The 22,329-nt window shown below is 42.5% G+C and overlaps 1 protein-coding gene across 3 annotated transcripts in view; it reads left to right on the top strand.

Moving 5' to 3' along the window:
* Positions 1 to 21,708, top strand: part of LOC114366227 (flocculation protein FLO11) — a 42,504-nt gene extending 20,796 nt beyond the window's left edge. The window contains exons 1-13 of one of the 3 annotated variants that reach the window (XM_028323021.1): positions 5,108 to 5,232; positions 5,342 to 5,351; positions 7,458 to 7,561; positions 8,049 to 8,194; positions 8,650 to 8,791; positions 9,725 to 9,838; positions 10,148 to 10,199; positions 10,588 to 10,730; positions 15,435 to 15,526; positions 15,988 to 16,154; positions 18,560 to 18,666; positions 19,451 to 19,557; positions 21,409 to 21,708. In XM_028323021.1, coding sequence (XP_028178822.1) covers positions 7,477 to 7,561; positions 8,049 to 8,194; positions 8,650 to 8,791; positions 9,725 to 9,838; positions 10,148 to 10,199; positions 10,588 to 10,730; positions 15,435 to 15,526; positions 15,988 to 16,154; positions 18,560 to 18,666; positions 19,451 to 19,557; positions 21,409 to 21,696 — 1,443 coding nt within the window. In that variant the 5' untranslated portion in view covers positions 5,108 to 5,232; positions 5,342 to 5,351; positions 7,458 to 7,476 and the 3' untranslated portion in view covers positions 21,697 to 21,708. Of the gene's footprint in view, positions 1 to 5,107; positions 5,233 to 5,341; positions 5,352 to 7,457; positions 7,562 to 8,048; positions 8,195 to 8,649; positions 8,792 to 9,724; positions 9,839 to 10,147; positions 10,200 to 10,587; positions 10,731 to 15,434; positions 15,527 to 15,987; positions 16,155 to 18,559; positions 18,667 to 19,450; positions 19,558 to 21,408 lie in introns of those variants that run through there. The other 2 variants (XM_028323020.1, XM_028323022.1) reach the window with 2 other exon arrangements.
* Positions 21,709 to 22,329: the final 621 nt, after the last annotated feature.

Here is a 22,329-nt window from a genome sequence, read left to right as displayed (position 1 = left end):
AGGCATTAAATAAAATTTGAAAATTTAAAAAAATCGAAAACAAAATATTTTCTTGAAAATATTTCATCTAAGATATTTTACTGTCATTTGATTGATATGATTGAATTTTAAGATGTTCTAAAAATATTACAAAAAATGACACACAAAGTAAGTCATAAGCTGATAACCTTCATTTTGAACAAAATACGCGTCGACCTGCATCGCGGTATCAAAGAATACGCGCAAGTTTATCATAAATACGAACGCTTTTTACTCTCCTACAGGGTCAGCATTCGTAGGAAGCCAGCCGAGCCAAGCTGGTCTAAGTTGGCTCCACAATGAGGCCTCTATGCTTAGCTAACAAGCGCTAGGTTTTTAGCCTACCTAGTTAAAACAGCCAAGCTATAGCAAAGTAATGTTAAAATCATACATTACGCACACACAGCTACTGTGACCTCCCTCCACTACCGAATGCAAAACATAGTGTTGTGGAACCCGTTACCCAATTTTTGCCATTTATAAACATAATTATCACTTATACATATTATTATAATGTCTTTTTTTTTAAATAACTGCCTTTAAATTGTATTTAATTAGGCTTTACACATTGCACTGTAGGTAGGTACTATTCAATAAACTTAAATGTAATTTGGACTTGCTATTTTTTCCACCAGCACAACTTTTTAAATCTCAGTTTTCTATCGTCAATTTAAACACAATCCAAAATAATGAACATACGAGAACGCATACATTTGGTGGATAAGACTTAGCTGTTTCTTCCAGTTGGCTAGGGTGATGGATGATAACGGCCATTCTCACGATTAGGCGTTCTCAGCCTAATTACCATATCATTTTTGAAATTTGGCTTAATTGACTTAAACGCATTTAAATATGAAACACATGAAAAGTACGAATTTAACAATCGTTAAGGCGTCAAATTATTCCAAGCGGTTTTCGCGTAAATGAGACCCAAAAATTTTATGGTCACGGTAATTAGATAAGGCTAATACTTAATCTAACGGTAATTATAAAAAATATGTAAAATAGTAAGAAAACAATATCTTGCATTGTTAAATTTGTATATAAATATATAGCGTCATAAAAAACGCTGTAGGTACACTGAATAACCCTTTGATAAAAGGAAAACACTCATTTCTATTATTTATTGTATCAAGATATTTTCAGTGTANGGAGGAGCGCCTGGAGAGCTCCTCGTGGGCGCCCAGCCCTCCGCCCGTGGCCAGGACCGCTGAGTTACGCCAGGAGGTCTACAGAGAGGAGAAGACAGGTGGGTGCATGTTTCAAGTCATTACAGTGTCTCCATAGGATTCAAACCAGTGGGTACTTCACGCTCAAGCGCGAGGTGTGTCTGGAGATCTCCCCTGAGCAGTTACAGCAGGTCTATAGACAGGAGAAGACAGGTGGGTCCATGTTCTAAGTCACTACTGTGTTTCCATAGAATTCCAACCTGTGGGTACTTCTGCTAAGCGCTGGAGAGCTCCTCTGAGCGATAGAAGGTTTATAGAGAGGAGAAGACATGTTCGTCATCAGTTGTCACTTGAAACAATGTCCCAGCACTCTTCCAAGGCTTCGGCAAGCGTCTACATGCCCCTCACTGAAGGCTGTGCTGCAGTGGTGTTGAGACAAGTCTCGGGACTACGAGGTACACGTCACAACCGTCTGCACCACTATGTAGGTTCCATCCAGCGGATACTCCATGCTCAAACGCGAGGAGCGCCTGGAGAGCTCCTCGTGGGCGCCCAGCCCTCCGCCCGTGGCCAGGACCGCCGAGTTACGCCAGGAGGTCTACAGAGAGGAGAAGACAGGTGGGTGCATGTTCCAAGTCATTACAGTGTCTCCATAGGATTCCAACCAGCGCATACTTCACGCTCAAGTGTGAGGATCTAGAGAGCTTCCCCTTACGGGCTTAAGGGCAGCTTACTGCCTTGCCTATTTACATAGCTGGGCATTAACTCGTTAATCCGTTAATCGTTAATTAACGAAGTTAACATTTCTATTAACGGATTAACTTTTAAGTTAACTTTAAAAAATATTAACGGACTCGTTAACTTCCGTTAAATTATCCTAAGTCCGTTAATCGTTAATCCAGTACCTACTATTTACCAAAAAGATACAGCAGGCACGCTGAAAAACGCGTTCTGACAAGTACGTTCGAGCTTCCAGAACTTCCAGAAACCAAAACAACAGTTTATGTAACCGATCCGATCACTAACGACACTTGTTAGTATGTGTGGGACAACTCTTGCAACTGAATTTAAGACCAGTTTTCCTCAACCGATTGAGCTGAAAGGTATACTTATTATATGTAAGTACGATGACAATGCAATGTTATGGTACCATTGAGCTGGTCTGATGATGGAGTCAGGAGGTGGCCATAGGAATTCTTAAACGAAACGGTGGAAACTTATCGAGTTTGGGTTTGCTGGATTTGTCTTTTCGAGCACTTTGGTGCTAAATTGTATTGTAATTGAACCAAGGCTCTGAGATTGAGATACTAAAAAGTGTAAAATAAAATTATAATAATAAAAAAACTTTTTTAAAAACAAGCTTTTATTCTGAAATGCAGTTGTACTAAAACGACAAAAATAATTGTACCTAGGGGAAAGTAGTACGAGTTGATACCCTGGGGTAAGATGATCTTTCGCGATTGTGCTGAAACCACTAATGTCATTTAGTTTCTTTCACTGGCAAAACATAGCTCTGGACACATCCCCGCCTCAGTCAAATCGTAATGGTGGCGTGAGCGATACATCGAATTTGACGAGAAAAAAGAAAAATTGTGTACTTCTGATCTAAAATAGGCATGACTTTGAGCTCATGTTACTTTTATTCAAACAATGTTAAATGAAATTACTGTTAGGCTTTCTATTTTGTTTAATTTTAATATTTTGGCCATAAAAACGTAGCCGCGTACTTGTAGATTATTTTAGCAAATATTTAACAAAAAGTGGGACTTGGGTCAAGATGATCCCTTCCTATATGTACGAGATGATCCCTGGGAATTAAAACAAAAAAGTCAATGGAGTAGGTAAAGGGAAGTGAAATAAAAGTAAGAGAACTTCATATAACTCACCTGAGTCTTCCAAAATCTTCAGCTTATGCAAATACTGTCTTACTACAACGTATGAAGGCCAAAGTACTGAATCTATTTAAATTAACAACGTGGATCTACCTTCAAAAATCGAGTATAAAAATAAGGACATGGTAAATAGAAAAATTGAAAACCAAAGATATGGTAATTATACTCTTACGCAATTCATCGACGGTACGCCAACGCAATAGACGTCTACTTGCTAACAGGTCTTAGAACTAACTAAGGGCTCGCGCCGCGCGCGTAAATGATGTGTCAAATATTATTATTTAGGCTTGTGTGCCCAAAAACAGAAAACGTCACGGGAATTAGGACTTTCGCTCGGACAAGCAGTTTTTTAATTCTAATTATTTACAGAATGGTTCTATTGAATAGATATTTTGCTATGCGTAAGACAATCTTTTGTACTCTTTAAAATGTTGAATGGAGTAAACCAAATCTATACGACATAAAAATTACAGCCAAGTTTTAACATTAAGTCGGTGCGCGGACGCGTAACGGTAATTAGAGAATAGAGGTTCATGAAATTTATTAAGTCACAAATACTTAAAATAGAGGCCTATGATTTAATGCACAACTGGATGGGGTTGTTAAGTAACATATAAAAATACATGCATGTCTCTAATTTGTCATTTTTAACGATTTAACAGCCCGGACACCCAAAAACTAGCTCATCTGAGAATGGCCGATAACAATACCTTACTTCGTCTTATGATTCAGTCCTTTAAATGCGCTTTTACGCTATGTTCATAGAATTGAATCTGTTTTATTTAGATTTTTATCAACTTTAATTTGATTTAACTTTAAGATATATTACAAAAAATGACACAAAGTAATAAAACTTCACGGTAGGTAATCATTTTAACCAGCTACCCTCATTATCATATTTTTCTTTACACGTCCTGAATCGCGATATCAAAGTTTTAGGCGAGAAGCTATACAAGTGCCTTCTAAAATGACGTCACGTCGGGTCCGTCGCATCGAGGGAAGCCAGTTGGCGAGCTGGACTGAGTCGTCGGCATTTAATATCCACGCACCCTAAAGGGTGCGGTGATCCTGGCCAAGTTAGATCGCTTGGTAACCTATGACGCGACAGAACAGCCAAGCTGTTGTCATCTTGACCCACCTTTTTGCTGGCTTGGCATTTTTTAAGAAATTGGGAACTGAAGAGTTGCTCTTAAAAATTGCTTTTTTCGTTTTTTTGTGGCTAACTTTTTGTATAATGGCATTTCGATTTTTGAAGGGTCAATGTTAATTATAAATTTTTATCAAGCCTAACAAAAAATACAAGACAAAATACATAGTGTACTTAACTGGAATTATAAAAAAAAACTTAATAATTGTACCTCAACTGTATCATGGAGATTCATCGCTTCACAAACGTCTAATGTTAGGACCTAGGTGATTAAAATTAATAAATCTTTAAACATTACGAACAATTTAACATACATGAGTCGTATTTGAAATAAATTTTGCTAACATAAAAATATATTTATTCCTGTTGTGTTGTCCCACAAGTGGCAAAAATTATAAATTTTAATTTATTTAAATTCCTAATAGTGGTCACAAAAATCAAGCAATACTATCTAACACCTAACGTAGCAAAAGTGGAGTCGAATTTAGCCATAAGCTGTTAGCAACTTCTTAGGGGGTTTGGTGTTGTTCATCTCAATTTCCTTGGTGCCGTGAGGCCACGGCTTGGCGGCGGGGGCCACCCATCTGACTGTCACCAACTCAGACCAGCTTGGATGAACTGGCTTACCCTGAAGCCACGGACTCCATACTACGTTCCCACACGTTACTATTTATGCAACTCGAAAAAAATACTTCGACACCGCGATGCAGGATCTGTCAAAGTCAGTATTTAAAAAAAAGAAAGCAACCTTATTGTTTTGCGAATAGAGCACATGAGAATTGATTTTATTTACGAATACCGCCGTAAAGCGTACCGTGTTAAAATGTTAAAATTTTAAAATACCGCCTTTATTTTTATCGAAGCGACAGTAACGATTGGTTTGCTTCAAGATCAACATGCATGCAGTTAGTAGATTTTCTGAATTAATTAATTATTAGTGCTGATTATGATGTGATTGACAAGTCAGGATGTGCAACAATATTCTGCATAATGTACAGTGATCAGTGTAGTAGATTTTCTGAATTAATTAATAATTAACTAGTGCTGATTTTATGATGTGATTGACAAGTTAGGCTGTGCAACAATATCTGCATTATGTAGGTACAGTGATCAATGGATATGGAGGTTAGTTTGTTTTTGTAATACTGTTTGTGAACGAAGATAATAACAAGTCAAGGAAATCTGATATTTATTTTGAAGTTGTTTAGGGCAGGAGATTTATAATTTTTGAAGCTTTTGACTTCCAAATCGTATTTATCTAACTATCTATAGTCTATAGTCTATCTATACCAATAACAAGAGTTTAGGAATTCTTAGCTACCTAGTATGATTTTACTATTTTTTGTGTACGAAGCCTAGACCTAGATAGCTTTGGGAAATACGAGTCCATTAAAACAGATATCAAAAACATAAAATAAAGTAATGATATCGTAGTGACGACTACTTAGTGGTATCCTGCAGAGATCTAAGCATTTAAAATTTATCTTTTTGCGTAGGATTTTAATGTTGTTAAATATGTTAAACGGCTGGCTAAGTAGGTACCTATGCCTTTTCAAATATCTACAATAAGGTAATGGCTTTTTCAGATAAGTAGTGCGTCTCATCTGGAAACAACTGGAATTTAACTAAAAAGTGAACTGAAATCGAACTTCTAAAGCAGAGCTTTCCTAGCCTACCACAGAATAAGAACTTGCTAGTACCTAACTACTAAACCATATTATCTTAAAGGCGGCAGTTAAACTTGTGATTAAGTTCTCGTGATGTCTCACACTGACACCGTATCATCTTACTTACGACAAGTAACTTATCTTCAAGTAATAAACTCCGCAAATGCTCCTGTCTTGTAGGCGGATTAAGTTGTAAAACGCGAATTATTTGAACAGCTGTTCGCGCCAAAACGGGCGATGTCTTTGTGTGTCATGGCTGCGGCGACAAATGTCAACCGGTCTTAATTTGTTTAAATTCACGATATTACAAGGTATATGGGTGTATTAAATGTATTTAATTAGGTGGTGATGTTTGACCAATTAGTAAGGAGTTAGAATACGTTTATACTCACTTAACGAGAAGTTATAGTTGCTTTTAGCATATAGGCTTAGCAGTTACTTACTTCAGAAGGTTCGGGGTTCGATACTAGGTCGGGTTAAATTGTATAAAACTAGGCATGTTTAACTGATTTACTCGGGTCAGGGTACTCAGGGTCCATAATAAAAATTAGTGTCCATGCCCAAATACAAAGCCCATATAATATTTTTCTAATCAAAAGTCCAATGTATCTCTATGAAAATTGGTTCTGAGTAAAATGGAACAAACAGATGGCAGAATAATACAAGGTACCCATGTGGATAAGAATAACCGCCCGTGACATCGTACGTGTAAAAAAGTCCTTTGGATAAATTTTCCCGTTTTTCCAGAGTTCCATTTCGTTTTTCCGTAGTTTCTGAAAAGCGCATAAGTTATCCAAACTTTTAACTCTATAATATTTAGTTAGACAAGTATAAAATACTAGTTTAGATTTATTTATCCACAACCGATCCATCACAATCGTGAGCCTGCAAGTACCTATCCAGTGCAACCGGACACATGAAAGCAGCGCACCCACGCGGGAGCATAGCGTTTAGTTTCACTGCCTGTTATGGACATACTATCTCGAGTATGTAGTACTGGTAGTACCATCTACCACTATCGATTCTTGCTACTGATGCTATCGGACTTATTTGTTACGTTGCCGTGTGGGTGCTACTTATTTGTAAGTGTGTGTACAGAATCCTAGTTAGAAACGAATAAGTCAGGTTTAAAAGTACAAGAGCTTTTGCCCGTCTGTCATAGAATTAGAAACCACATTGCGATCGTTTATAAAACGTGTTTCTTACCAAATTTTTTCGTAGGTATTCATAATAAGAGAAATTATCAGAAAAACTTCTAAGTTTTTTGCGATAAAAAAGTAGCATTTGACCAGTTTTATGCCAGTTCCAATCGAAAAGGTGAATCAAAAGCGGTTTAGCGTTTATGCAATAAAGACGTACCTATATGACGGCAAAACCACAGCAAATCGTCGCCAAAATTATATTCATTCATCAATAGCCTTTTACAGTCCACTGCTGGACTATGAGCCTCCTCCACTATAGTGGAGGGTTTGGCCATAATCCCCACGCTTGGCAGGCGGTTATTTATGCCTTTTTCCCATAGCATTAAAAGGAGAGTCTCAAGAAACATGTTTCTTCTTTCCAGGTAGACCAATCAGGGCAAGATGGCGACGAAATCGTACAGTAAACACAAGGAGTACAAAGAGTACTCCAGCAGCGGTAACATTCCCTACACCGACGAACAGTTTGGTAAGAAAATGTATATAAATTTATTCAGAAAAAAAGAAGAAAGTTATTTTTTTCTTCATGCTAAATAAGATTTCAAATGATCTCCGCTGATTAAATTGATTCTATTGAAGTGTGATCATTGAGTATCTTTTTTATGATGGATTGATGAACAAAGATCATAGTTACCATTAATTTGATAGTGCTGGCCAGATTTCAGCACCTTCCTATAATATGGTTTAATGCTTTAACTAAATTTTAAATAAATAACTTGAAAAATCGAATCGTGGGTTCGAGTCCCGCCTTAGGCAGTTAGATTTTTTCAAATTGTTTATTTAAAATTTAGTTTCAGAAGCGACTCAATTCGCTAATATAATTAGCACTATCAACTGTCGCAAAGCTCCAATCATTCACTTGTTTGTCTTCATCAACACCATCTTACACTCCATCTTCTACCCTTCATCATCTTTTACTCCATTATTAGTCCCTAAGATCCCCTTCATCATTCCAGACATGCTGAAATCCGACCTGATCCCAAAAGGCAGCAAGCTGGATTCCTTCGGAACAGGTGGAGGCGCTCGCGAGTACCACTACGAGTATAAGGAGGAGAAGCATCCCTCTGGCAAGTACGACAGGAAGGATCTTCACACTGTCGAGGTTAGTGATGGTATTATCAGCTTCTAGATGTCCACTGCTGGTCTTTATTTTACGTTTCAGTCAAATAACGTCTATTGCTGGCCAAAGGCCTCTCCCAAGGATGTCCATAACGATCCTGCGCTGTCCGCATCATCCAGGTACTTCCCGCGACCATCATTAGATTATTGGTATACACTAGTTTTCCAATCTGTGGTCGCTACTAGAGAAATACCTATTCTGCTCCAAACATCAGCCTTACGAGCTATATGCCCCGCCCATTAGCACTGAAACTGAACTGATTGTGTGGTGTGAAGTCTAAATGCTGCAGCTCAAAACTCTATTCAAAGTCAAGCATGGGTGATGGGACCAACCTGTGTGTGTGTGTGTATTTAGTCAGTTTTAAATATTGACCAGTCACATTCGTACGTACTCTGTTTCATAATAAAAAGCTTAGCATCTATCAATTTCTATTACAGCAATACACAATCCCACCGAAAACGGTGCCCAAGGCGTCGGAAAGCAGCTCGTACTACTATGAGAGGGAGGAACGCGAGCTACCTGCCATCACCACAGGCACCCGCACCTATAACTATGAAAGCAACGCCAGCTCCACTCCTGGTAAGCATTTAACACAGAAGTAGAAGAATAGAGAAGAAGTTTTTTTTTATTTGACTTTGTCACTGTGTAGCCAGCATCAAAGGGCAGAGAAGCGCCAGCTCCGGTAAGAATTTTACCACATAAGAAGGAACTTCTCACCTTTCATTCCCACCACTGCAACTCCAGGATTAAAGTAACTCGTACTATGAGCGAGAGGAACTTGAGCTACCGTCCATAACCTGAACGTGCAGCTATAACTATGAGAGCAGCGCCCGCTCCACTCCTGGTAAGCATTTAACACAGAAATAGAAGAATACAGAAGAAGATTTTTTTTTATTTTACTTTGTCACTGTGTAGCCAGGATCAAAGGGCAGAGTAGCGTCAGCTCCACTCCTTGTTAGCTTTTACCACATAAGAAGGCACTTCCCACCACTGCAACTCCAGGATAAGAGAGTATACTTAGCTCGTATTATGAGCGAGAGAAACGCGAGCTACCACCGGCACTTACAATTATGAGAGCAGCGCGAGTTCCACTCCTGGTAAGTAAGAAGGGACTTCCCACCTCTGATTCCCACCGCTGCAACTCTTGTGTAACTTAGGTTCATAGTATTGTGGTAGCTGCTACTAGTACGGTTCTACGGCAGCGCCAGCGTCACTCCTGGTATGCATTTTGCTATTTCTTATGGAACTTCCCACCTCTCGTTCCCACCGTGAAGGCTAGTTTGTCCTGAGGGACTTATGATCTTCAAGGAAATCCACAAACTTTATCTAAGGTACCTTGAAACGAAAAATGTCACATTTGTCAAGATATCGGACTAAAAAACTGGAAGATAAGACTTGTCTTAATTTGTAAAGGATTATAAACACTCATCACTGGTAAAATTCTTTGAGAATCAACCTCCAAAATACAATATATGACCATCACTAAACTACCGTATCATCACAAACTTCCAGGTTATTCCAAGGTGAAGAGCTCGAAGGTGACAAAGGAGCTGTCTCAGAACGTGGATGAGCTGGACTCGCTGCTAGATGATCTGCAGAAGGACCAGGAGAGGCAGCTTTATAAGAGTAAGTTCACTTCTTGAAGAGAACTAAAAATTTGGGCTTTCAAGAATGTTTAGGCAAAGGTCAGGAAATTTTATGTTACACTACGTTAGCAAAAAACTGCCAGGCTTTTAAGCTACTTAAATTAACAAGTTCAAATTATTTTTTCGGGGTCCAGAAATCCAGTTTTTCCAGGAAGCTGACAGGTGCAAAATTCCCAATCTTAAATCTACCTTTATTGATTGACTATTGAGGCAGCTGATAGGGACAACATCTTTACGAATTTGAACCAAATCAGAAGCTTAGTCTTGATGCCTTAATTTCCTTTTTCAGGTGGATACACATCAGACACCGCTGAAAGCACGTCTTTTGACTACAAACGCGGGTAAGAATGATGTTTTCATATTTATTATTTTGTTTTATTAAGTATGCTTGTTTCATTGATACTTGCGTTCCACCGTTTCCACGGGTCTTCTTAACCCGTTGGACGCCGCGTGGCTTAATAAAAAAAATACTTTTCTCATTGTTTTTTATTGCTAGCGTAAAAAAAATGTATGATATTAAATACATAGATAATTAATATACTTATCTTACTTTTTTATGGCATAACACACATTAAATTAATACTAAAATTAAAACGGTACAATTTAGGTGAGCAGTATATCGCTAGGTAGGCAGATGATGTTGACTAGAATAATATTTGACAGGGTTATATTTTCTCCTAATCATCTCTGCACAGCCCCTAGTTCATTTTGACGCCAACTCTCCCACAGAACGCCCGCTAAAGCCCCATCAAGTGGGTACTCTACCCTCAAACGCGAGGAGCGCCTGGAGAGCTCCTCGTGGGCGCCCAGCCCTCCGCCCGTGGCCAGGACCGCTGAGTTACGCCAGGAGGTCTACAGAGAGGAGAAGACAGGTGGGTGCATTTTCCATGTTACTACCGTGTCTCCATAGGATTCCAACCAGTGGGTACTTCACGCTCAAGCGCGAGGTGTGTCTGGAGATCTCCCCTGAGCAGTTACAGGAGGTCTATAGACAGGAGAAGACAGGTGGGTCCAAGTTCCATGTTACTACCGTGTCTCCATAGGATTCCAAACAGCGGTACTTCTGCTAAGCGCTGGAGAGCTCCTCCGAGCGATAGAAGGTTTATAGCGAGGAGAAGACATGTTCGTCATCAGTTGTCACTTGAAACAATGTCCCAGCACTCTTCCAAGGCTTCGGCAAGCGTCTACATGCCCCTCACTGAAGGCTGTGCTGCAGTGGTGTTGAGACAAGTCTCGGGACTACGAGGTACACGTCACAACCGTCTGCACCACTATGTAGGTTCCATCCAGCGGATACTCCATGCTGAAACGCGAGGAGCGCCTGGAGAGCTCCTCGTGGGCGCCCAGCCCTTCGCCCGTGGCCAGGACCGCTGAGTTACGCCAGGAGGTCTACAGAGAGGAGAAGACAGGTGGGTGCAGTTTCCATGTTACTACCGTGTCTCCATAGGACTCCAACCAGTGGGTACTTCACGCTCAAGCGCGAGGTGTGTCTGGAGATCTCCCCTGAGCAGTTACAGGAGGTCTATAGACAGGAGAAGACAGGTGGGTCCAAGTTCCATGTTACTACAGTGTCTCCATAGGATTCCAAACAGCGGTACTTCTGTTAAGCGCTGGAGAGCTCCTCCGAGCGATAGAAGGTTTATAGAGAGGAGAAGACATGTTCGTCATCAGTTGTCACTTGAAACAATGTCCCAGCACTCTTCCAAGGCTTTGGCAAGCGTATACTACATGCCCCTCACTGAAGATTGTGCTGCAGTGGCGTTGAGACAAGTCTCGGTCTCAAGTCTCGTCACAACCGTCTGCACCGCTATGTAGGTTCCATCCAGCGGATACTCCACGCTGAAACGCGAGGAGCGCCTGGAGAGCTCCTCGTGGGCGCCCAGCCCTCCGCCCGTGGCCAGGACCGCTGAGTTACGCCAGGAGGTCTACAGAGAGGAGAAGACAGGTGGGTGCATGTTCCAAGTCACTATTGTGTCTCCATAGGATTCCAACCTGCAGGTACTTCACGCTCAAGCGCGAGGTGTGTCTGGAGATCTCCCCTGAGCAGTTACAGCAGGTCTATAGACAGGAGAAGACAGGTGGGTCCAAGTTCCATGTTACTACAGTGTCTCCATAGGATTCCAACCAGTGGGTACTTCTGCTAAGCGCTGGAGAGCTCCTCTGAGCGATAGAAGGTTTATAGAGAGGAGAAGACATGTTCGTCATCAGTTGTCACTTGAAACAATGTCCCAGCACTCTTCCAAGGCTTCGGCAAGCGTCTACATGCCCCTCACTGAAGGCTGTGCTGCAGTGGTGTTGAGACAAGTCTCGGTCTCAAGTCTCGTCACAACCGTCTGCACCACTATGTAGGTTCCATCCAGCGGATACTCCACGCTGAAACGCGAGGAGCGCCTGGAGAGCTCCTCGTGGGCGCCCAGCCCTCCGCCCGTGGCCAGGACCGCCGAGTTACGCCAGGAGGTCTACAGAGAGGAGAAGACAGGTGGGTGCATGTTCCAAGTCACTACTGTGTTTCCACAACATTGCAACCAGCGCATACTTCACGCTCAAGTGTGAGGATCTAGAGAGCTTCCCCTTAGGGGCTTAAGGGCAGCTTACTGCCTTGCCTATTTAGCTCTTCATAGAGTTGTCATAGTCGTCAATGGATGACCAGAATAGCTGAGCTGCGACAGAACGTTAGAAAGGAGAGGATAGGTTCGTCATCACGATACTTAAATCTGCGTCCCTACAGTACGCTGGCAAAAGATCGCACCAGTGGAAACTCCACGCCTTTCACTAGTAAATAACTGTTGCTGTAATGGTGTAGCCACAACATTCGGGACCACGAGGTACACGTCACAACCGTCTGCACCGCTATGTAGGTTCCATCCAGCGGATACTCCACGCTGAAACCGGAGGAGCGCCTGGAGAGCTCCTCGTGGGCGCCCAGCCCTCCGCCCGTGGCCAGGACCGCTGAGTTACGCCAGGAGGTCTACAGAGAGGAGAAGACAGGTGGGTGCATGTTTCAAGTCATTACAGTGTCTCCATAGGATTCAAACCAGTGGGTACTTCACGCTCAAGCGCGAGGTGTGTCTGGAGATCTCCCCTGAGCAGTTACAGCAGGTCTATAGACAGGAGAAGACAGGTGGGTCCATGTTCTAAGTCACTACTGTGTTTCCATAGAATTCCAACCTGTGGGTACTTCTGCTAAGCGCTGGAGAGCTCCTCTGAGCGATAGAAGGTTTATAGAGAGGAGAAGACATGTTCGTCATCAGTTGTCACTTGAAACAATGTCCCAGCACTCTTCCAAGGCTTCGGCAAGCGTCTACATGCCCCTCACTGAAGGCTGTGCTGCAGTGGTGTTGAGACAAGTCTCGGGACTACGAGGTACACGTCACAACCGTCTGCACCACTATGTAGGTTCCATCCAGCGGATACTCCATGCTCAAACGCGAGGAGCGCCTGGAGAGCTCCTCGTGGGCGCCCAGCCCTCCGCCCGTGGCCAGGACCGCCGAGTTACGCCAGGAGGTCTACAGAGAGGAGAAGACAGGTGGGTGCATGTTCCAAGTCATTACAGTGTCTCCATAGGATTCCAACCAGCGCATACTTCACGCTCAAGTGTGAGGATCTAGAGAGCTTCCCCTTACGGGCTTAAGGGCAGCTTACTGCCTTGCCTATTTACATAGCTGGGCATTAACTCGTTAATCCGTTAATCGTTAATTAACGAAGTTAACATTTCTATTAACGGATTAACTTTTAAGNGTTATTTAATTCGTAAATGTTTTTCTTTTCTAACTTTTTAACGATTTGTTCGCATAATTAGGTACTCCGAAAGGAATATAACCAGAAAAGAATAGATCATAGAACAGAATCATAGGGATCATCTTACCCTACCTGGGGATCATCTTACCCACAGGGGTGTACAAGATGATCACTTGGTAAGGTTTTGCAAAAAATGAAATATTTTAATGAAACCTCAATTAATTTCTGGTTTTGAGTATAAGGAAAGTTGGATAGATAAATATACTAGTAGTAATCGTCTTTATTTTTGGTTTACCTTGAAAAATATGTATTTTACAGCGATTCCCGCTTAAGGGGATCATCTCGTACTACTTTCCCCTACTTATGCAAGGTTCAAATAATTTCGAAAGCTTGTAGCGCAAACATAAAAGAGGAATAAATTCCATGCGCGATACAAGCTTTCGAAATTATTTGAACCTTGCATACAATTATTTTTTTCGTTTTATTATCATGTGTTAACGGATTAACGATTAACGTTAACTTGCGTTAAATCTTGCGAAATGTAACGTTTTAACGTTTAACGAAGTTAATTTTTTTATTAACGGTTTAACGATTAACGAAGTTAACTATTTGATTAACGGTGCCCAGCTATGCCTATTTAGCTCTTCATAGATTTGTCATAGTCGTCAATGGATGACCAGAATAGCTGAGCTGCGACAGAAGAAGGGGATAGGTTCAGAAGGAGAGGATAGGTCATCACGATACTTAAATCTGCGTCCCTACAGTACGCAGGCAAAAGATCACACCAGTGGAAACTTTTCACTATTAAATAACTGTTGCTGTTGTGGTGTAGCCACAAGATTCGGGACCACGAGGTACATTCACAAATGTTTTGCACACGCAACGCCTATGTAGGCCCCATCCAGCAGGTACTCTACCCTCAAACGCGAGGAGCGCCTGGAGAGCTCCTCGTGGGCGCCCAGCCCTTCGCCCGTGGCCAGGACCGCCGAGTTACGCCAGGAGGTCTACAGAGAGGAGAAGACAGGTGGGTGCAGTTTCCATGTTACTACCGTGTCTGCAGAGCTCCCATAAGCTGCCTTGCCTGTTTAGCTCTTTAGAGAGTTGTCCCTTAGACTAAGTACTAGGACAGATGAATTGCACCAGGAGCTAAACAGGAGAGAGGAGATCTATAGAGAGGAGAAGACAGGTGCGTCACTATTTGTCTGTCAGCATTACTATGTAATTGTCCTCACAGCACGCTGGCAAAAGAACCCACCAGTCTATCGGACTTCAGTGCTGGTTGCTACATCGATTATTTTTTTATAGAGTTGTCCCATAGACCAGTAGGCCTAAGATTCGCGCCGTGATAACTTTTATCGACGTTAAAATGTATGGGCAAAATCGATAAAATGGCGTGATAACCGCTTATCGCGGCATCATCTTCGGCCTACAGGACAGCTGAACTGCGATAGGAAGTATACAGATAGAAGAAGATAGGTTTGTCAGCACTTATTACTTGTAACTTGTAACAATATCTCTACAGCACTTCATCCAATAAGTACTTAGGTCTTGAATCAGCACAGAATGAAACAAAAACAAAAACAGCTACTTACCCGAAAAAATTTGGCCAAGTGCTATTGGGTGCTTGCGCAATTTTTTATTTTATCAAGGCATTGTATGGAATGTCATGATTCCTGATGATGATGATGAGAGCCTATCGATCTCAATGGACTGAGAAAGTGTGCCGTCACCAGTTTTTGTATATTGAATAAGGCGATCCGCGCCCAAAACTGCGTCGCTCGACCCCACAGCTTCCTGCAAAGGCTCTGTAATGTAATGTATAACCTCGCGTGTTGCAGAGTCCCGCGTGGTGCCGTCGCAGGTGTCGCCGGCGCTGCCGCTGGCCGTGCCGCAGCCCGTCTGCTCCCATTGCCATCACTCCACCGGCACGGTGAGTCACTTTGTATCATAGCAGATGATTCCCGCAACAGATTCTCATGGAGGCGGTTTAGTTATTATGCTGGGACGAGCCTGTTCTACTTATACTGTAGTTCTACCGGCAACAGTGCTTTTTAGGGTTCCGTATTTCCAGTTTTTTGTGTTTGATAAGAATCTCCTAAAATTAGTTAATTATTTTGTTATGTGAATTGTGCTTGATCTAGTCTGCCTTTTGACATACTGTTTCTTACTGGTATAGACTATTTAATAAATAACAAATTAGATGCTGTAATGTCTGTCCACCTCAGGCCAAAGGTCCCATACTAAGTGGGCATAACCCTTTAAGTCAAACGCTCTATTAGAAGCATTAGTCCAACCACTATGCGCTTCAAAAAGCACAGGTGCTGAGAAGAAGTGGCAGAAGAAACTCAGTGACCTATGTTTTGCAATAAAACCTTCTTACCTCATCTCCAGCTGTCCCGGTCCAGTACCCCCATGAACAAGGTGACCACGACTGTCAAGACCTACACGTACGAGGTGCCGTGCGACCAGGACCCGGCGTCCGTGCCGCTGCCGCCGGTGGCTGACCACCAGCACACTTACGTGTCTTCGGCTGATCAGCAGCGCTATGTTACCTCCAGGTAATATATCCAGTATCCACTTTAATCCTCTCTCGTTTCTAATGTTGTATCTCCCAAGTAACGTTAGAGGAGATTTTTCAGCTTTAGTTGTCAGGTTTCTACGTTCAGGTCATAGGCTTAACGTCGCGAAACTTGGGATGGCGATCAACAAAACATTAGGTAACGCTATGTGACCTAGTTCAGGTAGGTAACTATTAGTTTTCTTCTTCATTGTAAGTTGTAACTGTCATCACACAAACTAGGACTGGTGAGGGAATGTCAGGTAGATTTCTACATGACTGGGCTCAAACTTCACCCTTTGCTACGGTGGCTGACCACCAGCACACTTACGTGTCCTCGGCTGATCAACAGCGCTACGTCACTTCCAGGTAACTAGTTTTCTTCTTCGTTAGTTTCAGGCAAAGCACACTGCTGGACAAAAGCTTCCCCAAAGGATTTCTACAAGTGGTCTTGCGCTGCCCCCCATCTAGTTAGGCAATTTTCTCCTTCATTGCGATGGCTGAGGTATGTCAGACGAACTAGGATTTTAAAGTTTTTTACATGGCTCCATTCAGTCCAGCTTTTCATCCACTGCTACTCGTAAATATAGAGCTTCCATTGATACTAGTACGAGTCAGGTGCCGTGTGACCAGGACCCGGCGTCTGTGCCGCTGCCGCCGGTGGCTGACCACCAGCACACTAACGTGTCTTCGGCTGATCAGCAGCGCTATGTCACCTCCAGGTAACAAACGTTGTTAGTTTTCTTCTTTGTTTGTTTCAGCCAAAAGACGTCCACTGATGGAAAAAAGCCTCCCCTAAGGATTTCCATAATAACTGGTCTTGCGCTGCCCCCCATCTAAGTAGGTAGGCAATATTCTTCTTCATTGCGATGGCTGAGGTAGGTATTCAGACGAACTAGGATTTCAAGTTTTTTACATGGCTCCATTCAGTCCAGCTTTACATCCACTGCTACTCGTAAATATTCCATTGATACAAGTGTTGGCGACAGACTTTTTTTATACGTTTTTTGTATTTTTTCTTTTGGAATGTTTTTTATATTTTGACGCTTTGTTTTTTTACTTTTTGACGGCAGTTGTTCATTAAACACCATTAGACAAAGACGTGTTTCAATATAGTACAAAGTGAACATCTCCAAATCAATCAAATATACAATAGGTATAGTAACGGGCACACCCGGTGCCCAACAACAAGTACGAGGTGCCTTGCGATTAGGACCTGGTCTCTGTACTTCTGCCGCCGGTGGCTGACCACCAGCACAATTACGTGACTTCGGCTGATCAGCAGCGCTACGTCACATCGAGGTAACTATCTGGAAGATAAGCTAGGACTGGTCGGGATGAATGTCCAAGTACGGACAAAAACTCGCGGCTCCGTCTCATTGGGCTCCGGTGGACACAATCCACACTGAGAGTTTCATAAAAACCACTGGTCTGTCCCATCGGCCAGTGGGTATGCGCAAAGCATTTTCTCTCTCAGGAGAGACAACAGATCTTCAAAAATACTGTAGGGAGGACCTAGGGCAGACATCAGTGTGGACAGCGGACTTTTCCTTCGTTCCTTCGTTTCAGCCGAAAGACGTCAATCATTATCATCATCATTTCAGCCATAGGACGTCCACTGTCCACACGTAGAGGCTCCTTAAGAGCAAAATGACGATTTGTAAGAACTATTTATTAGTCCAAACAAATAAAGAAATTTTGACTTGACTTGACTTGACTGCTGTAGGTACATAGGCCTCCCCCAATGACTTCCACATCGCACGGTTGGTAGCGGCCTGCATCCAGCGCCTTCCTGCTACCTTTATCAGATCGTCGGTCCACCTTGTGGGTGGACGTCCCACGCTTCGTTTTCCGATACGTGGCCAGAGCTGTATTCCAGATGGTATGTATTCCAGAGCCTTGCTGCCCCATCGGGCGTCAGTTCTGCGTACTATGTGCCCTAACTATTGCCACTTCAAAAGAGTCGAAAAAGACGTCCACTGCTGGATAAAGGTCTCCCCCAAGGTTTTCCACAAAGACCGGTCCTGCGCTGCCCGCATTCAGGCACCTCCCGCGACCTTCACCAGATCGTCGGTCCACCTAGTAGGAGACCTGCCCACACGTCTTCCGGCTCGTGGTCGCTCTCTACGAGCTATGTGCCTCGCCCACTGCCACTTGATTTTAGCAATTCTGCGAGCTATGTCACTTTGGCTCTCCTGCGGATCTCCTCATTTCTGATTCGATCACGCAGGGAAACTCCGAGCATAGCCCGCTCCATCGCCTTTTGGGTGACTTTGAGCCTTCTTATGAGGCCCATAGTAAGCGACCACGTTTCTGACCATATACCATCACTGGCAACACACACTGGTCAAAGATTTTTGACTTGAGATGTAACTCTGTTCCTTACATGCTACGTATTATTTGCAGCACGAGCACGCTGAAGCCGGCCCCGTCGCCGGCGCCGGGCGGCTGCCAGTACTGCTCGCACTGCAACCGGCACGTGCGGGAGTTCCGCCAGGTCACCTCCAACGATGGTACGTGGAGATCCTTTACTTCGCAGGGGAAATAAATAATCATCATCATCATCAACAGCCCTTTACAGTCCACTGCTGGACTATGAGCCTCCTCCACTATAGTGGAGGGTTTTGCCATAATCCCCACGCTTGGCAGGCGGGTTGGAGATCGCAGTTTAAAAGATTGATGTTTTTCAGAGAGCGCTGCTGGTCCACACATCAAACAGAGAACGGGCAGCAGCGCTCTCTGAAATAAATAAAGTAACTTTGGACAATTCACACAGCGCCAGCTAGCCCCAAAGTAAGCAACTTATAGGTATGCTTGTGTTATGGGTGCTAGCTTAACAGATATACTACTTAATCGTACTTTTTAATTACATGACATACCTATTATACATAGTAACAGACCCATCACATAAATTAAAATTCATCATTTAAATTCCTGCCCGGCCGAGAATCGAACCCGGGACCTCTCGGCATAGTAGTCCGTTCTGTCTGAACCACTAGGTACTATTACTTATTCAGTGCCACTAAACCAAACGGCCGGAAATATTTTCCGCTTACCTACCTGCTGTAGTGGAAGCTGCATTGACGAGATGTTAATATTTTAATGGTTTACCTAAAAAGTCGCCAACAGGTTAAACAACCTTCATTGAAGACTAGAATGTTCATTCAATGCAAGATTTTTTTTCCCTTTATTTTTGAACGCCTCACGCCAGCTTGATCTAAATTATCGTGAAATCTTAATCTGACATATTTTTTGTTGGTATTCTTACTTATATTTAATATTTATAACCATTTCCAGAGCACACAAGCGAGCGCATGGTGTACCCGGCGCCGGCCAACGAGACCACCGTGCTGCCTTCAGGGCCTTCAGGGCCTTCCGAGCCGCGCAATGGACACGGCCCCTACGTGAGTGCTACTGTATCAGAGGTGGAATTGTGTAAAGCAATCGTTATCATTTCACAGTTCATAACGTACGATTAAGGGCTGATTTTTCAATCATCGGATAACTTTTAACTGAAGAATAAGTTTGGCATATTGACAGTTTCAGTATGGGGAATATGTCAAAATGACAAGTTTATTCCTCAGTTAAAAGTTATCTGATGATTGAAAAAACGGCCCTAAGTCAGTTATACAAAGCGTTTGACAGCATAATCGTACGTTATGAACTGTCGAATGAATACGATTGCTTTACACAATTCCACCTCAGGGCCGGACCGTGAGTTTAGGGGGCCCTGGGCTAACTACTTAGGGGCCAACTTAATTACTTAAAGTATAGAAAAAAATGAGACAGTAAAATATTGGATTTGATTTAACTGGGGGCCTTTGAATCCACGGGGCCCTGGGCTGAAGCCCAAAAAGCCATATGGTAGATCCGGCCCTGTACTGTATATTATACAGTTATACAGTACCTCTAGCATGAACAACTTTCGTCTTAGAATCGTTTGCGTATTCGACAAAATTCGATACTCGACCTTCGAATTAAACGATGATAACGTGACAATTTTGATTCTTAAAATAAGTTTCGTGCAACCATTTTTCATACTAAGTTCACTTTACGACACGTTCACAAGGGCGCTGTTGTAGTTTTCGTACTAAATCTTTTGACGGCGATTCGAATACGCAAACGATTCGAACTCGAAAGATTTTCGTGGTAGCCGTACTATTTTATACTTGATCAAAGAAAAAGGGTTCTTCTGCTCAAATGCATCGTACAAAATATAATTAAAGTACTTCTCCATATTCATAAAGCTATAACAGTTAACATTATTAAATCACCCTAAATATTAAATCATATTTTTTTTATCTTAGTACTTAAATAAAGTAAATTATAATCGCCAATTTACACCACTTTTAAGAGGCTTTTAATATCTCTGAGATTTGGTTGAATCAAAGTAGTTATCTAAAGAAATATTTATTGTGTCTGATCTTGTGGCAGGTGACGGGTTAAATGTTTAACAGTTTTCAAATTCAAATTCGTTTATTTGTGGAACATAGGTAAATAACATATTACAGGTGTTAAAAATTAAGTCGGTATCACTATGTTTAGCCCAAGGTCAAGTTTTAAGTGCAATTTGTTACTAACAAACTGAGTCCTACTTACTTGAATAAAGAATTATTTATTTATTTAAATGAAACAAAATTACTAATGTTAATTAACCGACTTCAACAAAAAGATGAGGTTCTCAATTTGGTTGGTTATTTTATGCATGTCAAAACAGTAAAAAAAACTCTTAATCAAAACCACTTTTGACTGCAAAAATCAGTCAAAGTGATTATAACTGATGCCCTTGGTCAATATCCCTTTTGACTGCTTTTTTCCAGTACACACACACCGATTACGCCGAGATTTCTGATCCGATTTATGTGATTCTTTGTTCGGCGCGAAATAATATAAATAAATATAAATAACCTTGGACATTTTACACTGCACCGCTAGTAGCCCCAAACTAAGCAAAGCTTGTACTATGGGTACTAGACAACGGACATAAACATACTTAAATACTTTTTTTGTAATAAATACATAGAAAACATTCAGACCCGCCACAGAAATGAAAATTAATCATTTCAATTTCTGCCCGGCCGGGAATCGAACCCGGGACCTCTCGGTATAGTAGTCCGTTCTGAACCACTACACCAATGACCAAACGGCCGACAAAAATGAGAAATGGTTGCCATTGGTCCCATAAACATTCATTAACCGACTTAAAAAAAGGAGGAGGTTATATGTTCGACTGTATGTATTTTTTTTTGTTCCAGGGTCCATCCTCCTACAAGTACTCGGAGACGTCGTACTCCTCGCACAACACGACGCAGCGCTTCCCCGCTTCCCCGCCACTCCCCGCTACGACCCACCTAAGCCCCGCGCCCTCGCCCGCGCCCTTCCCGCGTCCCGCGACCCCCTCGGCTGGCACCCAGCAGCCGCCTAAGAAGCTGGATGATTTGCTGGCTGATTTCCCGGAGGCTGTAAGTTGGGTTTTGTTATCAGTACGCAATTTTAAGTTAGAAATTATAAACTGGTATAAAGTCTGGTCGTCGAGCACGTAGAATTTCGTACAATAACCCCAAGCTATCGCTCGCGCGTAATTATATTGCTGTCGCGACTGTGCGACGGGCGGCAGTAGTGAATGTGCGACCGCGACAGTAATATAATTACGCGCGAGCGATAAGGATAGGTAGTTTGGGGTCATTGGACGACATTCTACGTGCTCGGTGACCGGACTATAGACATCAGAGCTAGATGGATGGGGCAGCAAGGTTCTGGAGTGGAGGCCACGTACCGGAAAACGCAGTGTGAGACCTCCATCCACAAGGTGGACCGACCTGATAAAGGTAGCAGGAAGGCGCTGGATGCAGGCCGCTACTAACCGGGCAATGTGGAAGTCATTGGGGGAGGCCTATGTTCAATAATGGACGTCCTGTGGCTGAAATGATGATGATGATAGACGTCAGGCGCAAGACGAAATTAAGGAACATCCTTTCACGCATCAAACAAGTCAAATGGATGTGAGTATCCAAGGGATACCACCAATACTACTGGGAGCCGAGGTCGTTAAAGCCTTATATCCTTTATTATAGAGGGAGAACCCTCAACTCTTTATAGGGCTCTGGCGAATATGATTGCCACCATAATTAGAACCTTTTTCACTTAATAACATAAGGTAGAAAACCACTGTTTTT

The sequence above is a fragment of the Ostrinia furnacalis genome, unplaced genomic scaffold (genome assembly GCF_004193835.3).
Source record: "Ostrinia furnacalis isolate ACB-3 unplaced genomic scaffold, ASM419383v2 OfSCF0587, whole genome shotgun sequence".
In the NCBI taxonomy this organism is placed as follows: domain Eukaryota; kingdom Metazoa; phylum Arthropoda; class Insecta; order Lepidoptera; family Crambidae; genus Ostrinia; species Ostrinia furnacalis.
The sequence above is the reverse complement of the archived record's forward strand: the minus strand, read 5'-3'. Positions and strand labels throughout refer to the sequence as shown.